General features: G+C 49.3%; 1 protein-coding gene across 1 annotated transcript; it reads right to left on the bottom strand.

The window, feature by feature from the left end:
* Nucleotides 1-94: 94 nt before the first annotated feature.
* LOC128150493 (endoplasmic reticulum-Golgi intermediate compartment protein 3-like) lies at nt 95-20387 on the bottom strand. Its single transcript, XM_052807115.1, is given in 8 exon segments — nt 95-694; nt 3325-3389; nt 5688-5784; nt 10558-10805; nt 17918-18037; nt 19357-19444; nt 20086-20209; nt 20326-20387. Coding segments are annotated over 8 exon segments (945 nt in total). The 3' UTR covers nt 95-553.
* Nucleotides 20388-20503: the final 116 nt, after the last annotated feature.

Raw genomic sequence — 20503 nt, forward strand, 5'->3', positions numbered from 1 at the left:
TGCTTTTATGGCTCTGGTACGCCCTGGTCTCCCTGAGGAGGTGAATCTTCGCAGGTGTTCAGGGCAAAATGCCTGTAAGATTTACACGAGTAAAGTACACGGTGCTCAGCTCTGGCAAGTGAGCCGAGCATACCGCTGAAGCCATCAAGTTACACCTTAAGGGTGTTTTCACCAGGAAGCCTCGGCGCCTGAAGTTCTGTTGCTACAGATAACGGATTGAAGCCCCTTCCCCCTGTGACTGTTGTGTCTGCCTGCACTGTGGACCTACTCCAGCAGTTCAGCAGGAAAATGGAGGTGCTCTGCTCAAAGAATCGTCCTCAAATGGCTTGTTGAATTAATATGCTTCAGGTAGTAGCAGAAAAGCCCCAATCCCTTTCAGATGTTCACACGGAGAAGAAGGGCATCCGGGAGTGCCTCTTCCTCTCCACCGACTGGGAAGGGGCTCGGATGGCTTTCAGGCATTTGCACTGTCGCGTCTAAGCGAGGATGGAGCCTTAAGCTATGCAAAATGGCAAAAATCAATGGAGGGTGATGACGTAGATTGAAATGTCTCTTACCTGTGTTTCTCTGTCAGCTTGACCACCATGGGCAAAAGTTCATATAGCACAAATACACCAGGCAGACCCTGGTCTCCCAGTAGCCCGTTGGCTATCTTCTCATGTCGTGTAACTGAAAACGGCTTAGTCCCTACCACCTAGCAGGAAACAAACACAGCAAACGTCGTTTCGTTAGCGAGGAACAGGAAAGGCTACTAAAACATGAGTTCAGTGAACCGTAGCAGTGTAGCCCTGCCCACTCACTTGTGTAAGCACTGACAGTGCTTACAAAGGGTCATAAAAAAAGCACCATCAGGATCGAGTCTATTTTTCCTACAGGCTATCAGTTAAAGCCCCAGCTAGCCCAAAGAATGAGTGATGCATCAGTCCCCAGGCTGGACTGTTTTGGTCTCTGCTGGCAAGTAACGGCACAAGCTGTTCCTCTCGACCTCAACCCCAAGTCCACGTCACCTTCCACCAAAATGCAGTCCACCCAAGCATGCTTCCGGAGACAGCACCGGTAGGAGAAAGCCATATATATATATGCAAGAGTGAGAAAAACGGAAGCAATACATAAAGGCAGGAGAGTGCCAGGGCTGCAGAAGGACACAGATTGCCCATCTTTATATAAACGAAGATCACCCTGCAGCATTCTCCTGCACCCTGCCATTCTTCTACCCGTTGCCCATACCAGTCCTATTCTTAGAGCAAATCAATTGGGTTTCTGTAAAATGACATTATGTTCCCCTATTGACATTATCCCTAAAATGACGTTATTATCCCTAATAAGCTATCTGACACAAATTACGATCCAAGCTGAGAAAGATACTATCCAGTTTCTTCACCAAATTCCACATTTCGGGGTTCCAAGTACTGAATGCATAACACAGCCCCTGGCATCCATCTGGCAGCACACTTGGATCCATAATTACCCTAAGTCTGAGCATCACGGTCTGCATGGATTCCCCTCCCGGTGACTAATAAAAAGCAACTCTTTTGACAGGAGAAGTCCTTTGAAAACTGAACAGCAGCTCTACAGTAGCGTGCGAGATCGCATCAAGAGAAACAGAAGCCATGGGATACTGGGAGGTGGCCCTAAGAACAGGGCTCCGACTAACTATCCTTTGTACTTCAGGAATTTCAATCATCCACAAAAACTGCAGAGGCATCCTGAACCCAAGCAGAATGAGCTTCAAACATGGTCTGAAGGTTCTCCCAATATCACCTCATAGCAAGTAACTTCCACCCAACTTCCAGGAAAGAACAGACGGGTCTTTTTGTCCTTTCTAGGCAGGGGACTGAAGAAAGAGTGGTCCACATAAGGATTTATCACATGAGAACCAAGTCTCGCAAACAGTTTCAATCTTTAGGGCAGGTGAAGAAATACAAACTATGCCTACCTTTCAATGGCTTCTCTCAGACCGCTCTGCCCACGCTGCTCTAGGATAGCTTCGCTTGAAGGTCTGCATTGTACCTACCGTGGCCGTGTGGCTCCTCAGATTTGTGGCTCCTACGCAGCCTCCGACATAACTAATAATCTGCCAGTGATTCACATTTCAGAGCGCCGAAAGCAAACATGAAGGCTGCGTGGATGTGCAGTAGTATGTTGTTCCGATTGCAAGGATATGTGGTACCTGCCCGAGAGCGGGATGCGTTTGGGTGAAGAGCCTGAGGTGGTAAGGGTTCCCAGTGCTGTGGGGTTTGCACAGCGTTATAAAACTGCGTAGGACAAGGGAGTCAAAATGTGGCGTAGTTTCATCCACAGGTAGATCAGTCCTTGCGCTGAACGAGCCCCAGAAACACACTTGGGTTTCACCTCAGAGGAAACTGGTTTGGTGTTAAAGGGAAGCTGGGCACGGACCACCCATGCAGCGTAGAAGATACAGCACCAAAACCTGGGAGACAGCTAGGGAGCTAAGCCGTCTTGTACGTGAATGTTCACAGAGCTGCTGGGGCACGTGGCACCCGTCTCTTCCTCACTTAGGCTTAGGTAAGTACGCTGGGTAGCACTGGCGGTGAAGTCTGCACAACAGTCAAGCTGCTGCCTCTACTGGTGTTTTCTTTGCAGAAGAAACGTAACAGCTTACATCATTCTGCTGCCCTAAGACTACGGGGGCCCAAATAATGATAACTGCCAGGTTTGGTTTGGTTTGGTTTGGTTTTTAAAAAGAGGTTCTCTGGAGATCCCCTACAGAATGATGATGGCAACCCACGTGAACGCTTCCAAACCAATGAAAGAAATCACAGTTCTTTCTGCTCCCTCAGGCTGGCTTCAGAGGAGAGCATAAGTTTGTCTGTGTTCGCAGGATCTTCGTCTCACCCTGGTATCTCCTTGGTAATTTATTTCTCCTACCTGTCCCAAAAGAAGGGCATACTCTGAAAGCAGGGCTGGAAATCCGACCACGCTCTTTTGGAGGCTAAAGGAGTTTTTAAATCGGAGACAAGCTGATCTTGGGTTATTCTCCAAAGAACATTTTTAGGATCTCCCTGCTGCTTTGACTTCTCCTGAGCATGCACTATGAGGGATTCGTGGGGGAACATGATCAAAGTGGCGTGGTCACTTTGATCTAGGTGGGATGGAAGACGCGGAAATCTGCTTCGTCGCTGCTGTAACATTACAGGTAACATTACACCATAGAAATTGTTATTCTTGCTGGGGTGGTGATCTGAAGAAAGTCAAACAGATTGTGTCGCTTCCACCAGAGGCCAGATATGGTCAGCGTCAGAATATGAGGAGAAAGTCTGAAGGCTTTCACTTGCCAAAGCAATAGGGAAAAAAGGTACTTACTTCACCATCTACTTTCATATACACCCTGGGGACCGCTTTGACAAAACGCTGAAACATCGTGGAAGCTATAAGCAAAGACAGAGAGACACAATTAATAACCGGTGAAGAGCTGCGAAGCTTAACCGACACGTTCGGTAAACACAAGCTGGTTTTGTTCAACTTGTCAGGGAACATCTTTCTGCACAACAGCTCCTGGAGGTTTTCAAGGACAGTAAAGTTAACGCCTGACACGAGTTTTCCTTTTGCCAAAGTGAATCTCGTTCCTGTTCCAACCAAAACCAAAACCAAAACTACTGGCATTTTGGCCTTGACTAAATGGAAAACTTTCTAACAAACCAGTTATCTTGCTATAGTCTCACCAGTACAACTTCTTGAAAATTCTTACTCTAGCACATGAAAACCTTTATATTTAACAGCATAGCCCTAAGAAAACATACTCTAAATGAGAATCCTCTATCAACGTCAATTAACACCGCAGTTTATTCCTGTAGAAGCATGGGTTTTGTAGTATCAGGAGATGAAAAGGAAGACCTGGATCAGTGAGGAGAAGAAAAAAAAAAAAAAAAAAAAAAAAAAAAAAGGAGAACTCCTCCTGCTGCCTCAGACCAGCCTGTTCCGTCAGTTCTCTTAAGGATAACGAAAGGCAGGAGTCGCTTTGAAAACCTGTTTTCTATGAAATTCCCTAACAGGAGAAGATTATTCATTCTCATATATAAGATCTTTAGCTGGTCTGCAGTAAACGTAAATCTGACCTGCAATCTGCTTCTCCCACTTCTTTTCCAGGGCACGTCTTCAGTCCTAATTCCTCAAGAATGTGCCAACTGCTTCTCCGAGGCCCAGGATGGAAAGCTGCAGCCTACAGAGAGAATCTTACCAGCCAGCTACAGGCCCCCTCTCAGAAAAACTAGGGCATCACGATCGTATCGAGCATTATCACGCCTCTTCATTTTTCTGTATTTGATTTTAAGCACCATCCTTTGATTTGGGTCCAAGAATTAAAATCGATGGTGGAAAAATTTAAAAGAACGGATTCAGGTAGGATCAACAATCCTACCACCACCTCAAAGCAAACGACTTCTCTCTCCAAGCTTTATTAGCACAAACTTTGCGTAGAATAAGTCAACAGATTTAATAATAGAATGAGTTACCTGGAAAATAGGAGATGCAACAGAGCTGCTCAACAGGCCACGAACAGTGTTTCCAGCCTGCCCCCCTGTATAGCCCCAGCCAAGGATTGGTTTAAAACCTAGTCAAGCTAATCCGTAGAGACAGGTTGAACAAAAGACGAAAAATCAGCAAGAAGCAGGTGCTTTGCTGGCAAAACAGGCAGAGCTTGTAGAGATAGATGTGTAATAGTTAATGGAGCAACTTGAGGGTTTCTCAGAGTTGTGCAGAGATGGGACTTGAAGGCAAACTGAACAGGAGACGACTGACCCGAGGCGGACCTTGAAATCTCAAAGATGAGAACTGGGACCAGCCAAGACGAGAGCGCTGAGGCAAGAACTAATTAAAGGGCTTTGATGAACGATAAGACCTGGGAACCGAGATTCGACTGGAAACTTACACAGATTTTGGACTGGGATAATGGGTGGTAAAAAGGTATATAAGACTGAGAAACTTTTGGAGGGTTGCCATTCACTGTGGCGGTGGCCCAACTCTGAGTTGTTAATAGAGCAAACCTAGAGAAACCCATGACTGAGAATTCTTTAACACTTTGCAGACTTCAGCGGATCTAAAAAAATGACTAATCTCTGCAGTGGCATATAAAGAGGTGCGGTCAGGATCTTTCACGGAAAATGCACACAAGCAGGCTTGCGTGAATAAACCAAGATTAGAGTTTGAGCAGCAGCAGCATGAGGACAGAATTGCCCTTCCTTCTCAAGCCAGCAAACTGGAGCTATCTAGGAAAGATCAGCACTATTTCAACTTCACTGCAGCTGTTCAGCTGCTACTGTTGGGTAGACCAACGTCAGGCAGACACCACGACATGACTCTCCACCAACTATTTTTTCTCTCTCCTGCATCTTCTGGTTACCTCCTACTGTGCACACTAGCTAGACAGGGCTCCCCCTGAACTACACCTGATGCAGGCGCTTAATAACGATGTGCTGTACCTGCTGTCGTGCCTCCACGAACACTGAAAAGACAGATCTTTCAGAAAGGTCACAGAATCAAAACACATTGGCACATTTGTTCCACGTGAATGGAGGCAGCTGTTCCAGAAAGAGCACAACGTGGAGGAGTCCATGTTTTACGCAATGCTGTCAGGGTTCTCGTGAAAGACTGGGAACTTTGCTCCTGTTCTCTTCTAACACCTACTAATAGGGACACTTAAAAAGAGACTTCTCTCAGCAGGCTTTTACCTTGCTGCGCAGCGACATCTGTCCCGTCCAGAGGGTTCACAATGCCTGGATAATCCCTCCCAAACGAGAGATGCTCGATATAGTGCGTCATATTGATCTGAAACAGAAATGCTAATAACTCAAACAACTGCACAGCATCCACGGGGCAAGGTAAGGGGACTAAAGTTAATTACTTGTATATGTTTCTGAGTGTGGCTCTGGGACAGAGACAGGTCCTCCCTTACTCTGCGCCTCCTAACAGTAAACTCCAAAGCCCTTGCTCTTCTTTTTTATTCATGGGAGATTCCAAGATGTGGAATTTCTCCTTCTCCTGCTGGAAATCCCCAGATCCCGCTGCCTCTCCCTCTCATCTACAGAGCAGGCTCTCCCGCCCGCTCCTCTCCCTGCCATAGAACCATGCTGTCAGCACCTCGGTGGCACAGGTACAGGTATCATCTGCTTTCCTCCCAGCACAAGGCAAACTCCAACAGATCCAGAAGCAGTTGTGAAAATGCCAACCCTAGAAAACCAGGAAGCACAGATTAAGGAGCAAGGCGCTCTCTGGAAGAGGGGAACAGCCTTGCCAAGCAACACGCAGATGTCCCAGAACATACTTCGGAGCCTTGTGTGAAAGCAGGTCCCAGGTTCTGCCCGCCCAGAGCCATAAAGCCAAATCCGGCCGGGATCAGTACACTAGGATCTCAACGTGGCAAAGGGAGGGAAATCCAGAAGGAAAACAGACCAAGAGAACCAGAACACCGTCTTGGGAACACTTACATTGTCAAGCCCAAAGCTCTGCAGATTGTCAACTGTAATTGAAACGTAGTTTAACAACGTAGTTCAGACTGCAATAACGAGCCTATCTATTTACCTTATGCTAGCTTATAAGGGAGCTCCTCTCATTTCCATTGCGATCTAAAATGGCAAGAAAATCACCTGCGTTTCTCTCTTGCTTCCAGTAGGGCATGTGATAGATAAAACTCCCCTCCTGACTTAGACTAGCCACTGCTACAGTGAAGAAAAGTAACTTTAACTTGGGGTTACTTCAGATCAGGTATTTCAGTCCTCACCTGAATGTATGCTTAATCTAGGGCAAAAACAAGATCCCAGGGGCAAGCCAGGAAAACTTCACTGTTATCTCAGTCGCCACCTGACACGCATAACTCCTCTAACTACTGTAAAACCCAGAGGCACAGCAGATCTAAACTAACCACTGAGCAGAGCACGTGCCTTAATATCACGTCCAAGTGCCCTCAAGAAACCATCCTCATCTTAGCAACTCTCAGCGCTCTGCCTATCAGCCCTGTTACTGGCTGCCCGGAGTACCCACAGGGACAGGAAAAGACTTTGCGGGCACGGCCTGAGCAGGGTATTTGCAAACCACTGGTGGGGCCAAGGCGAGCTCTCACCAGTGCTAGGATTTGGGGAATTTGGCCTGCCCCCTCTCTGCCCTTCCTGCACGCAGCAATATGACAACGCCGGCAGCACCACGTGCCCCCAGGAGGGATCTGGCAAAGATACGGGCAACGGGATATCTTTCGGTTGGCTACTTACATGACTTTATGCAGTGCCAGAAGCATCAGTCTCAGGATGAAAATACAGCTTGCAACTCAATTTCAGTATCGCTCCTACCAGGTTTACCCAAAGGCACACAGTCATCTTAAAGGAGCCAGAGGCTGTGGCGCATTTTAACAGGTAAATTCACATGCTCAGGGAGCCAGACCTCGCCCTTCTTTCACCTCAGCAAAGAAAAACACACTTCAAAAATCGTGGGCTGTTATTTGAGGAGCCGATGGACTCAGATCGCCAAGGGCTGCTATTAACCAAGATTAGGAATGCTGCTCCCCTGAAGGGTTTCTGATATATGGCCTAGCACAAGACAAGCTGCAAAGCTGAACAACTGATTGGAACGAGCCTCTCCTTTAAAACATTTCTTTAACATGAGTGTGCTGTGAACTCTTTTTTTTTTTTTTCTCCATTAACAGCTTTCAATAAAACACCAGAAGCTTTACTTGTATCCCTATAAACCCCTTATAAACCCAAAGAGATATACATGCAAAACAGAGAACGTACAGTCAGAAAAGGAAATGCTAAGCCTAAGCTATACTCCTCCAAACGCCTCTGATGTAGGGAGAGGCCCTTGCATTTCACAGTTAAAACGTTCAATGCTCAGAAACTAAGGCTGCAGTCACTGCAGTTAACGCAATGGTTCTGCATTACAAAGAGCTCAGAGCTGCACTGGCTTCAGATATTCCTGTGGCTTGTCTCTGACAAGTGTGCAGACCTATCACTGCCACTAGCACAGTGGTTTGTGTGCCTGGGCTGGCAACTGGATCAAAGAACTCATTTGGCTTTAAAAAAGAAACTCCCACTAAACATTTGGAAATAGATGTGAAACGGTGGGCACGGAAAGGAAAGAAGGGAGAAGTGGCCTTGGGATTATGCGACGCCATCTCTCTTAATGGTTACCAGCAACACCCTGCTTCATGCCGCGGTATTTTTTGCGCTTAAGGCAAGAGTTAAGTGGCTTGGCTGTCAGTGAAGTGTCAAGTCCCGCTGCCTTTTGTACAGACACCAGCAGGCTAACCTTCAGTTAATAACAAAGCGCTACAGAGATCCCAGCTCTGGTGGATCTGCATTTAAACTGGACCTACTGCCAAAGGAATAAAACAGTCTTTGTCCCCCCGTCTTTCTGTTGATGGCTCCTTCCTGTTCCACCCTCCTTTCGGTCATGAGCCACGTCAGAGAACCTAACAGGCCAAAATGTAAGTATTGCTTTATGTGAGGCTGTTCTTCCAGCCAGAGCCGCTCCAGAGTAAGGTTAGTCACGTCAGCTTTAACGCTTGGGTAGTCTCACATTCGTTAGCCTCTGAAGTGGGAGCTGAGTACTAGTAAGGCTGACAAATCTTACAGTACCAGAAAGCAGTACCAGAGAAATGCAAGGGCAGCACGTGACAAAGACCAGCCATTACCTAACCTGTTACACTAGGTTTACATCGCGCGTGACCCACTTTAACAGTTACGGCTATCCAAAACAAAAATTCCCCACAGTGCTCCGCCACGCCTTCCACAGATAAAACGCCAATTAATTAGTTTTTTATAAAACTCTTCTCCAATAAATGAGTTGCAACTCTGCCAAAACGCACGATTTACCTGTTCACTTTCTAAAACAGCGTTCCACCAGACCGCAGGTCGGTTTATCTCTGATCACTGAGGATGATGCCAAGCACGTGCGTATGTACCCTAGGTCGCACATAAACGTGTAGCTAGCCATAGTTTGCTTAACATAAAACAACAGGCTATTTAGCCTGCTTAGAGAAGAAACAGAACAGAAGAGCTTAAGACACTGTCAGCTAGGACCAGAGACTGGTATTTCTGAAGAAACATGAACACATTCCTTCCTTTCCGTAACTGCAGCTAAGTGCCGAGCTAGGTAAAATCAAGAGACCTGTAAAACTTCTTAAGTTTGTCAAGAAGTCTGTCTGGTTTTATATAACCTAGTTTTCTTCACCGTTTTAGTAACGCCGTTTTAAGAACTGCTGTCTATCTGAAGACTCCGCCCCATCTTGCATTTCTCACCTGAACAACCACAGAGCCTCCCTGGACTCCAAAATTCAGTCCTTTACCTGCAAAACAGCACTTACTGCCACTCAGGACTCTCTCAATCAACACATGAAGGCTGCAAGAAACCCAAGACACAGCTACCCAAACACGTTGCTCCAGGGTGAGCTAGGACACCAATTCTCAAACTGGGGATGAATTTTCTGGAGGAAAAATATCTTACAGCAGGAGCGCAGCGGCAGGAAGATGAGGAGCGGCATTAGGATGCATCGTGAAAAGGGGACTGAGGCAGGGAGCAACACAGAAAATGTTGCAGCGAGGAGAGGGAGTGAGCAAAGCCGAGAGCCTGAGCCCTCTACCAGACGTTACCGACTCAAAACATCACATCTCAACCTGTAATCACCATGATTAGGGTAAGAATTAGAGACCGAGGCAACAAAGGCAACCTCGTGGTTGGTGTCTACTGCAGGCCACCCAATCAAGGGGAGCCTACTGACGAAGCCTTCTTACTCCCGCTACAGGAGGCATCGTGCTCGCAGGCTCTTGTCCTGCTGGGGGACTTCAACCACCTCGACATCTGCAGGAAAAGTAGCACGGCGAGCTGTAGGCAATCCAGGAGACTCCCGGAGCGCACTGAGGGTAACTTCTTAAGCCAGGTAACAGACAGCCCGACCAGAGGAGATGTGATACTGGACCTGTCGGTCACCGACGCAAGCGAGCTAATCGGTGACATCAAGACTGGAGCCAGCCTGGGCTGCGGTGGTCATGCACTGGTGGAGTTCGCAGTCCTGAGGGATACGGGTCAGGCGAAGAGTAAAGTCAGGACCCTGAATTTTAGGAAAGCAAACTTCCAGCTCTTCAAGGAGTTAGTCTATAGGACCCCCTGGGAAACTGCCCTCAGGGTCAAGGGAGCAGAACAGAGCTGGCCGATCTTTAAGGACGCTTTCCGTAAAGCGCAAGAGCTCTCGATCCCCAGGTGGAAGAAATCAGGAAAGGAAGGCAGGAGACCTGCATGGATGAGTCGAGACCTGCTGGTCAAACCGAAGGGCAAGAAGGAAACGCACCGGCAGTGGAAGCAGGGACAGGTATCCTGGGCAAGTATAGGGACGCTGCCCAGTTGTGTAGGGATGGATGGGGCCAGGAAGGCCAAGGCGTGGCTGGAACTGAACTTGGCAAGGGACGCAAAGAATAACAAGAAGGGCTTCTACAGGTATGTCAGCCCGAAAAGGAAGGTCAAAGAAAGCGTACCCCCCTGATGAGCAAGACTGGCAAACTGGTTACAAGGGACAAGGAGAAGGCTGAGGTACTCCACAACTTCTTTGCCTCAGTCTTCACTGGCAGCCTCTCTTCCCACACCTCTCCAGGGGGTGGACCGCAAGACGGAGACTAGGGCAGCAAAGGCCCTCCCACTGTAAGAGAAGATCAGGTTCGTGACCACCTGAGGAACCTGAACATACATACGTCCATGGGACCTGACGAGATGCATCCCAGAGTCCTGAGGGAACTGGCTGATGGAGTTGCCAAGCCGCTCTCCGTGATATCTGGGAAGGCACGGCAGTCGGGTGAAGTCCCTGGTGACTGGAAAAAGGGAAGCATGACACCCATTTTTAAAAAAGGTAGAAAGGAGGACCCTGAGAACTACCAACTGGTCAGCCTCACCTCTGTGCCTGGGAAGGTCATGGAACAGATCCTCCTAGAAGCTATGCTAAGGCACATGTTGGACAGGGAGGTGATTCGAGGCAGCCAGCACGGCTTCACCAAGGGCAAGTCCTGCCTGGCCAACCTAGTGGCCTTCTGTGATGGAACGACTACACCAGTGGACGAGGGAAGAGCTACAAATGTCGTCTATCTGGACTTCCGTAAGGCCTTTGACACGGTCCCCCACAACGTCCTTCTCTCTAAATTGGGAGAGATACGGATTTGATGGGTGAACTGTTTGATGGACGAGCAATTGGTTGGACGGTCTCATCCAGAGGGTAGTGGTCAATGGCTCAATGTCCAGATGGAGATCGGTGACAAGCGGTGTCCCTCAGGGGTCCGTACTGGCACCAATACCGTTTAATATCTTCATCAATGACACCGACAGTGGGATCGAGTGCACCCTCAGCAAGTTTGCAGATGACGCCAAGCTGAGCGGTGCAGTTGACACGCCTGAGGGATGGGATGCCATCCAGAGGGACCTGGACACACTTGAGAAGTCGGCCCATGTGAACCTCATGAGGTTCAACAAGGCCAAGTGCAAGGTCCTGCACCTGGGTCGGGGCAACCCCCGCTACCAATACAGGCTGCAGGATGAAGGGATTGAGACCAGCCCTGCGGAGAAGGGCTTGGGGGTACCGGTGGATGAAAAGCCAGCAGTGTGCACTCACAGCCCAGAAAGCCAACCGTACGCCCAGGCTGTATCAAACGAAGCATGGCCAGCAGGTCGAGGGAGGTGATTCTGCCCCTCTACTCCGCTCTGGGGAGAGCCCACCTGCAGTACTGCGTCCAGCTCTGGGGTCCTCAGTACAAGACAGACATGGACCTGCGGGAGTGGGTCCAGAGGAGGGCCACAAAAACGATCAGAGGGATGGAACACCTCTGCTGTGAGGAAAGGCCGAGAGAGTTGGGGTTGTTCAGCCTCGAGAAGAGAAGGCTCTGGGGAGACCTTATCACGGCCTTCCAGTACTTAAAGGGGGCTTATAAGAAAGACGGGGACAAACGTTTTAGCAGGGCCTGTTGTGACAGGACACGGTGTAATGGTTTTAAACTGAAAGAGGGTAGATTCAGACCAGATATAAGGAAGAAACTTTTTACGATGATGGTGGTGAAACCCTGGAACAGGTTGCCCAGAGAGGTGGTAGACACCCCATCCCCGGAAACATTCAAGGTTACGTTGGACGGGGCTCTGAGCAACCTGATCTACTTGAAGATGTCCCCCCGCTCACTGCGGGGAAGGGGGCGGGCCGGGTGGACTACACGACCTTTAAAGGTCTCTTCCAACCCAAACTATTCTATGATTCTATGATTACCTTTAAAAAATCCAATGGCTTAACGAACCCTCGGAAAAACTCCTACTGAGCATTCCGAGATTAGCAGGCTTGGTGCACGAATTCCCAGGAGAAATTCTCTAGCCTGTTGTACAAATGAGATTAAGTGAGATCATCACCCCATCGGACTTCAAGAGGCAGAAGTCGCTCCAACACGTCACCACGTCCTCCTCAATTACATTATCTGCACAGAGCAACTAATAATCCCCCAGCACATTATCTCCAACGCTGATATGTTAAAATCGTTTAAGACAAAGATTCTCAACCTTTTCCATCTGGTGACCTCCTTTACCACAGAAGAGTGACCTGGCACGGCTCTCCTTTCAGCTTTCAGGAAATCTTCTCCGATCCCAGCCTAGATCAACAGCTCCTCCCAAAGGAGATTTATGCGCACAGCAAGTAACAGAAATTGGTTAGCTCTGTAGTAAAACGGGTTGGGGGCGGGGCGGGGCGGGGGGGAAGGATACAGCAACACTGACTCTCAACAGCGTGCACTGCAAAAACGAGCAGAGCAGGAGAGAAGAGAGAAATATTCCGATCCTTACAATGAAAAGACACAGAGATTCAGACAGAGCAGCGCTTAAAACTCGTACCAAAAAGGGGAAGAGCAACAGCTTTGCCAGTGTGCTTTCTAGGCTATATAAAATGACTCCCTAGCTAGCCAAAGGGCTAATATATGGACAAGCAATCATCTACAGAGAAACAAAAATGCAGGCATTAACCGCTAAAAGGAAAAACACAGTGGCATGCCCATATACGTTAAGTGAGCTCTAAAGCAGCACGCCAGATAACAATGCTGGTTATATTTAGACTCTTTCCCAGTTCTTAAGGGAACAGAAAGGTCATTTTAGGAGCAACCAAAGCTATCCAGAAGTGCACTCGAGGTTTACATTCACAACATGTTAACATTCAAAGCTGGGTAACAAGTTTTTGTTCTTAATCGGTCCTGTGCTGCTTTTGTCACACCTGATGCACAGAGAAGGCAGCGTACCACGAGGCTGTTTTGTTCCTTCTGCTGCAAGATCCCAACAGAGGCGAATACCTGGAAGGATGGGGGGGCAGGAGGAACCTATGTTTGGACGACATACCTCAAAGGAGGTTAAGTAACCTCCTTTTTTGTTTGTTTCGGAAGACCGTTCACGTATATTCAACGCTCTGCATGACTAACCAATAACTGTCATAGACTTACACCTCCTCAGAGATGGGCCTCTGAATCCTTCACACAGCAGTTTCGATCCACTTTGCCACATGCTACATCCCTGGCGGGGCTTCTACAACAGCAGGTTTTGTGGTACGGAGAAGCTATGGAAGGTACGGAGAGCCTCCAGGTGGCTGCTTGACAAACCTTAGGCATTCCCAGCAACCGGTACGACTTGAGCTCTGGCGGATTATAGCCCAGTGACAAACGGAAACGTCACGTTTGCGGTCTCCAAAACGAGCTTGATACAACTGCAAAACTGCTTGTCCGTCTGCACAGAAACGGGTGAGACCTTGCGTCTTTCAGCACCGAGACAACCAAACTCCGAAAGGAGTTTACCAGCGTAAAAAGGAAAGCCTGCTGAGGATGAAATAAGAATCTCAGCCTCCGGTATTCAGTGTGGGGATGAAAACGGTTAATTCCCCGGCAGACGCTACTTTGGGACAGAAGTTAAGAGTGAGCTCACACAAACACCCTCTGTGGAAGGAATACTGTACAGGTGATCCGCCAGAGGATTTGGATCTCCTCCACGCTGAAACGGCGTCCTCGACTGATGGAGACTGAGTTTTCTTTCTTTGCTTCTGTGTTTTTTTCTGGACCAAAGAAAAAGCTGAAGCCTGGAATCATGAATCCCTCAAGATGCAAACACCTCTGCGGAAGGACGCAACTTGACAGATGGGACAGACCAAGTCACTACAGAGACAATAAGAGCGAGGGACAGTCCAGAACCTATGGGCTACCACGGATCCATTCTTACAGAAGAATTCTTTGCAGGTAGGAGGAATGAGAAACATCAAATGACACCCGTTGTTCGTGCGAGCGATAAATGCCTGGTCTTCGCTCCCGTAAGGATGCAAAGCCTGCAGCAGAAGTGAGAAGGCAAAGCCATAACCAGGTTTCATTCCAAGACGGCTCACGTAACGGTGAAATAATTTACACGGCTCCCCTCTGGACACCAAATAACCCCAGAAAAGATGCCGTTTGATGAGATACAGCCTTTGTGCTGCTGCAAAGGTAGTGCAATTTGCGCTGCCCTTAAACAGGCACGTGCACAAACTAGACAACCTAACTCTGCACGGTCTTAACAATCGTGAGCACAGCTTCCAAAGGCAGACCAAAACCACAACGGTTCTCATCATTCTCTCAACACGGGCCCAGGAGGATTTCATTGCACAGACCTTCACAGACACTTTCGAAAAAAACACGCGTGCAACATAACTGTATTAATTCAAGTGCTAAGAAGATACAAAAAGGTGTAAAGGTTACCGCACGTCCTCCGACTCTGCCCCGTAACAGCTCTCGCAGCGACCCACATCCAAAGAACTTGGATCACTTTTTCTTCTTCTTTCCCCAGCTCCAAGACAAAAGAAGATGCAAAGCGACGAGGCGTGACTAGAAACGCTATCTTGTACTCTTGTTCCGTTCTGGGCACAATAACTGTTCCACACACGAACGCAACGATTCTGTGTCGGAAGCTGCGCGTCCTGCACCCAAAGCCCACCCGGAACGGTATGCGCAGAGCCTGTTGAGGTGCGAAGTAAGACCAAGAAGCAGAGTGGCATTTGTCTTCTCAAACGCACCCTCCATACCAAGAACTGGCTATCTGTAAGCCTCGCTGGAGCGCTGATCAGATGTTACTTGCCTAAAGGCTTTGCTAAAACATTGTCTACTTCAGACAATGTCGCACAGTAAATGGCGGCAATTGTAACAGGACCTGTTACACAAACAAAATTTTAAATAGCAGGCAACAGCAGGCAACAGTGCACAACGCACAATCCTGTCCCAAGACGTGTAGGGAACACGGTTACACATTGCTGTGAAACAAGATCAGAGCCAGAGTCTCCCGAATGGAAAATTGGCACCCAGTCCTCCAGGATGACAATGCTGACAAGGCACACACGTTAACCCCTGCTCACTAGAAGTCTCCAAGGAATTTCTACCTTCTTCGTGACTTAACGATTCTGACAACGTCTGTGCCATGTGTGTGCTGAATGCGCAGCCGCAGTACGGCTGGGGCACGAACTCATGGAAATTCATGGTCTTACGTGCAGAAGGCTGAAGAGGGACAAAACCATTGGCTCTTATAATAAGAGGCCCCCTTAAAAGCAGGCCGTTTCAACGCACAAACCCTGAAGGACAGGACCAAGTCTCTTGCGTTACAAAAGCCCTCTAAGGCTCGCTATCCAGGCGTGGCTGCACTCCCCTCTATAAGCCTTGAAAAGGTGGCTCCTTGGATCACTAACGCTGGGGAAGGGGACAAGGTACATAGTCAGACACTGCTGAGGGCATAAAACGTTATCAGGGCCCTGTCTGTTGAGACTGGGGGGTATAACAGGCGGACGGAAGCGAGCATTAAACACGTCTGTATTTCGTACTAGCCACAGAAAAAAGAGATTTTAGTTGGAAACTATGAAACGGGCATCAAAATCAGTCATTACCCTTATTTCTTTAATCACATACTTTATGGCAGTGACGCTCAAGCAAATAAGAGCTTTTAGGAAAATATCCCCTTTAGTAAACAACCGTGCGAGACTTTCTTTCTAAAGCTCGCAACATTCAAAGCAGTTGAAAGCGCACTTAAGAATTCACTGTTCAAAAAGCGGTACGGCTTTTAATCTCGTAATTACACTCAAAGACAGCGTCAGGAAGAATACAGCTAAATAATCGCGACGCTTTGTCAAAGCCACGATTCCCGCCACTTCAACAAGAACACCTGTACGATACACGGAGTCTTTCAAGACACAGCAACCAGCAACAGCTTTTTAAATGGAATCAGTAGCTGCCTGTTGAGTTGTCGCAGAGACAGCATCCAGAGGGAATGCACACAGTCCGGATACTATAAAGAAACTGCAGTGCATAGAACTCTACACCGCAGGGTTTCTTGCCGCTGACACGGTCCTCAACTTGCACGCAGATACGATACGTGAAATTGGAAGACTCTGTCCACGGTAAAAGGAAGGAAACGATAAGAACCACCAATAAAGAATTCAATCATGTCTTGTCATTCAATGGAAAGGAGTAAGACGACATCCCAAGCACAGAATGCAACCTACCATAGAAATCATCCAGCTATTAACTATCTTAATGTAACTATGATTAGGAGAAGCCTCCAGATGCTACTCCGTAAAATTTGGGTATGCTTTACTAAATTTAAGGTCAATACTGCTACAGCTGCCATTTAAGTAACTGACTGAAGGTCAGCGTTACTAATAGAAACTGATAATCGCAGAGTTTAATGAAGACGGGTGGATACTTCTGACCTAACCTGCAACACGGGTGATGGAAACCAAACTAGCCGCGTGCTTTTTCCAGACAGCGGAAGAAACTGCTTGTTGCCTGCAATGCATCTGATCTCTTCTGAAATGCCTCTTCCAGGCGAGACCGTTTGCTCCTTACGAGTTTCTCCTCCTCTCCATTGATTACACAAGGAGCCAGAGCAACCGGTTCCGACGGAGTAATGCCAATGGAGACTGGCAACACAAGTAAGGCAGGAGGCCTACATGCGTTAACAGAGAATTAGATACAGAAAAGCTGGTTTTGTCCCCGGGCATTACATTTGTAACGCCACAACCTCTGAATACAGAAAGGCTGCTAAGCGAACACAGCAGTAACAGCGCTATCACCACATTCCCGTGGCAGCAGGAGAAACTCCCGTACCTACCAATCGTTCAGCTCTTGGCTTAGTTTAGCCTTGCAACTTCAAGAACAGAAAAGTTCAATCCGAGTGATACAAATCAACAAATTCAGTTCACGCCGACACGTAGAACTACACCATCTCCCCGAAAAAGTAATAAGGAGCTCGTGTTTTGGAAAGGAAAAGTCAGGACAGTATTACTGTTACATTGCAACACTTTGCCAGAACCCTTTCTGGTTTGTATCGAAGCGCAACGATGAGTCACAACACGAAACGAATGTAAAGGAGAGGTTTACGTAGCCAAGGACCGCTTACAACAACCTGTAACCGATAAACCAACTAAAATATATTTATCTAGGTAGGCATTAACACACACAAAGTAAACGTAGTAAGGTGCAAGCTTGGGCTTAAGGGTCGAGTCACTGGAGCCTTCCCTGGAGAGAGGCTCTTTCCTCTAACCAGGTCGTCCCATTTGCCAGCCCACCGCGATTTAAAGGCACAACCCAAGCCAAGTTTTGCCAGAACAGCTGCTTGATGCCTAGTCGTAAAAGACCATTCATGCAGCAGCTTTACTCCTGAAATGCATCCGTGAGTCCTCGTCGTAATTTCAGAGGGACTAGGCAAAGATCTGCCTCGCAAAAGTTGCCAGTATAACAGGAGCTCGCCCCATCTGCCAGTTTAATAGAGTTGCGTGCTATAAACTCTTCAAAAGCTTGTGGTCTTTAAATGCTCTTCAGCTGTCACTTGTTCCCGTGAATCTCAAAACAGGCATACGGTGATGGAAAGACAACGAGAGCGTCCACCCAAGAAAGGCAGAATAGCACCTTACCGTGGCTCTCGGCCTCCGGGGTCACACGATTGCCAGCTTTATCCAAACGTTGTTCAAACAGATTGTGCTCTACATCCAGCTGCTGCTCTCCTGCTACGTTCCTGGCATCGATGCTCAACTCTGAAATCAGTGAGCAAGGAAAGTGGTCTATAAACACACATTTGTTATGGCCTGCGGCAGGCTGAGGAAGCATTCAGCCAGTGAAAATACAGACTCTTTCAGCGAGGGCGATAAGAACGTGCCAAAGCGGAAGAGCGCGTATGGCTGGGGACGAGTGACGTACAGGGAATAAAACGCACGTTGCAGCACCCTGAACGACCCTTCCAAATACGGGGTCGGGTTTGGTGCACCAGAAGGACTGTTTCCAGCTGCCCAGAAAGCGTTACCCTGAAAGGTAATGCACTTAAGGCAAAAGAAACCAAAACCAAACCCCTCAAAGCCCATAACCATTGCCAGGAGTACAGGAGTTAAGCTTCAAACTGGTTGAAAGCTGCCTCCTACCTCTACCCCCTCACCCTTCCCCCTTCACCATCACCACACTTCCTCGTGACCCCTCTTCACAAAGAAGACTGAGAAGGTCTGGGGTCTCGGCCTGGTATCGAAGCACCGTGATGCGCTTGCCGGCTACATGCTACAGCCTCCCTTAGAAGACTGACAGCTTCTCTGCACAAAACAGCAGGGGCTTCCAAACTCTCTGGCCTTCCCGCGCCCTTTTAAACGTGAGGAAGGCAAAGACCAACAATATCTCGGGTGGTCACAAGGAAGTCAGACTCACTACCTTTAGAGCCCAACGCACTACCCAAAGGAATTACCGCAACAGAACAAGAGGCAGGGAAGATTAGCGGACAGTCGGATAACGTGCACCGCAGCGGTACGCAGGAAGACTTGCAAAATTTTCCCTCACTTCACCCTGCAGCTTTGTTTGGAATTTAGTTAAAAGGTAATCCGACTACTAACGCTCACTCCGATTTTAAAAACTTGGGAGAAAGGTTATCACGTGGCGTTGGCGCTACAGTCAGAACTGAAGTACAAAAACCACGGAAAAGTTGCGCCTCGCCAAGTAACTTCCAAAGGAGACTCTAAAGTGTTTCAGCAACAGTACAGTCAAATCTCGAGTCCCAAGCGAACACCGAACGCTGTGCCAGCCTTTTCAGTATGACCGAGCTCTCTGACAAAGTACCACACCAAACAGAAACGTAAGCGGGTTTATACCTTAGCCTCACGTATCATCTCGAAACAGAATACAGCCTGCCTGGAAGCGCTGGTTTAAGCGCTCAGCGGGCCTGCCTGGAATCGCTGCGTAACCACCAGGGATCACCAATTCCTCCCTGTCCGTGGCCCAAGCAGCAGTGCAGCACTCGGAAGCACCGGGCACACCGAGCCTGTCGGGCCCTCGGCAAGTATGAAAATTATCCCCAACGTTCAGAAGGCTGACTCACAAGCACAAGGCACGTGCGGAAGAATAACATCGAGACTGATCTTCGGTTTAGCTCCCCTTGATTTGTCAACGCGCAGTTCCGGATGAACCTAGGCACAAGGGAAAAACAGAGAGTCCTCTTTCACTTGGAAGACAATCAAAAGGCCTCTTTCTTTCCCTCGACTGCTCTGGCTCACCAGCTGATTTTTAAGACGTGGGATTCAAGAGACACCTGAGCTGCTGCCTCCCACCGTAGCCAAGCGCTTGCCGTTTCTAACGCTTTTTTTTAAGAAAGGTAGTAACTTGGGAATCTTAGAACCTGCGGTGGGCACGGGGGCTCTCGCGCTTGCTTGCTTGCTTGCTTGCTTTCCTTTGTATTGCCTGCTTGTAGGCGGCAGAGACAGCGAGAAGAGACTCTGAGACGCTCTCCTGCCACAGCGTTACAGGAAGCCACAAGCCACCCTTGGCGCCAAGCGGCTTTCGGGGGAGGGCAGCCCGCTCCCGGCCTCAAGGCCACCAGCTCGGAGAAAGAAAAAAACCCCACGCAGATCTGCGGCGGGTGAAGCTGCCGCGTGGGCAGCCCGCAGCAGGCGGCGGAGGAGGCGGCGGCTCGGCGCGGGGGCGGAGGCACGGCAGGCCGCCCCGGGCCGCAGGGCCGCCCCGGCCAGAAGCAGCACCGCGAGGCGGGGACGGGCCGGGCCGGGCCGGGCCGGGCCGGCCCCCCGCCGCCGCCGCCGCCGCCGCTACTCACCTCCTTGGTGAGGTAGTACTGCAGCTCCGAGAAGAAAAGCAGCACCACGATGAGCCCGCTGACAACCGTCACTGCCGGGGAGACGAGAACCGCCGTCAGCCCCGCCGGGCGCGCCTCGCCTCGCCTCAGTCCCGCCTCAGCCCGCCCGCCGCCGCCGAGCGCCGGCCCGCAAGGCCCCCCCGCCGGCCGCCGCCCCACGGCGAGGCCCGGGCCCGCCCGCCGGCCCCCGGCCGCCCTCACCCAGCGCGCCCCCGCACGTCTTGACCCGAAAGTCCTCCAGGGTCTTGTCTTGGGGAAGGCATCGAACCGCTTCAGCCGCCACAGCGAGTCCGTGGCGCCGCGCGGCCCGGAACCAAACCCGCCTTCCGGCGCCGCCCCGGCACCGCCCCGCCGGGCAGCGCGGCCCGAAGCCGGCCGA

Source organism: Harpia harpyja, chromosome 1, assembly GCF_026419915.1.
Source record: "Harpia harpyja isolate bHarHar1 chromosome 1, bHarHar1 primary haplotype, whole genome shotgun sequence".
Lineage (NCBI taxonomy): Eukaryota > Metazoa > Chordata > Aves > Accipitriformes > Accipitridae > Harpia > Harpia harpyja.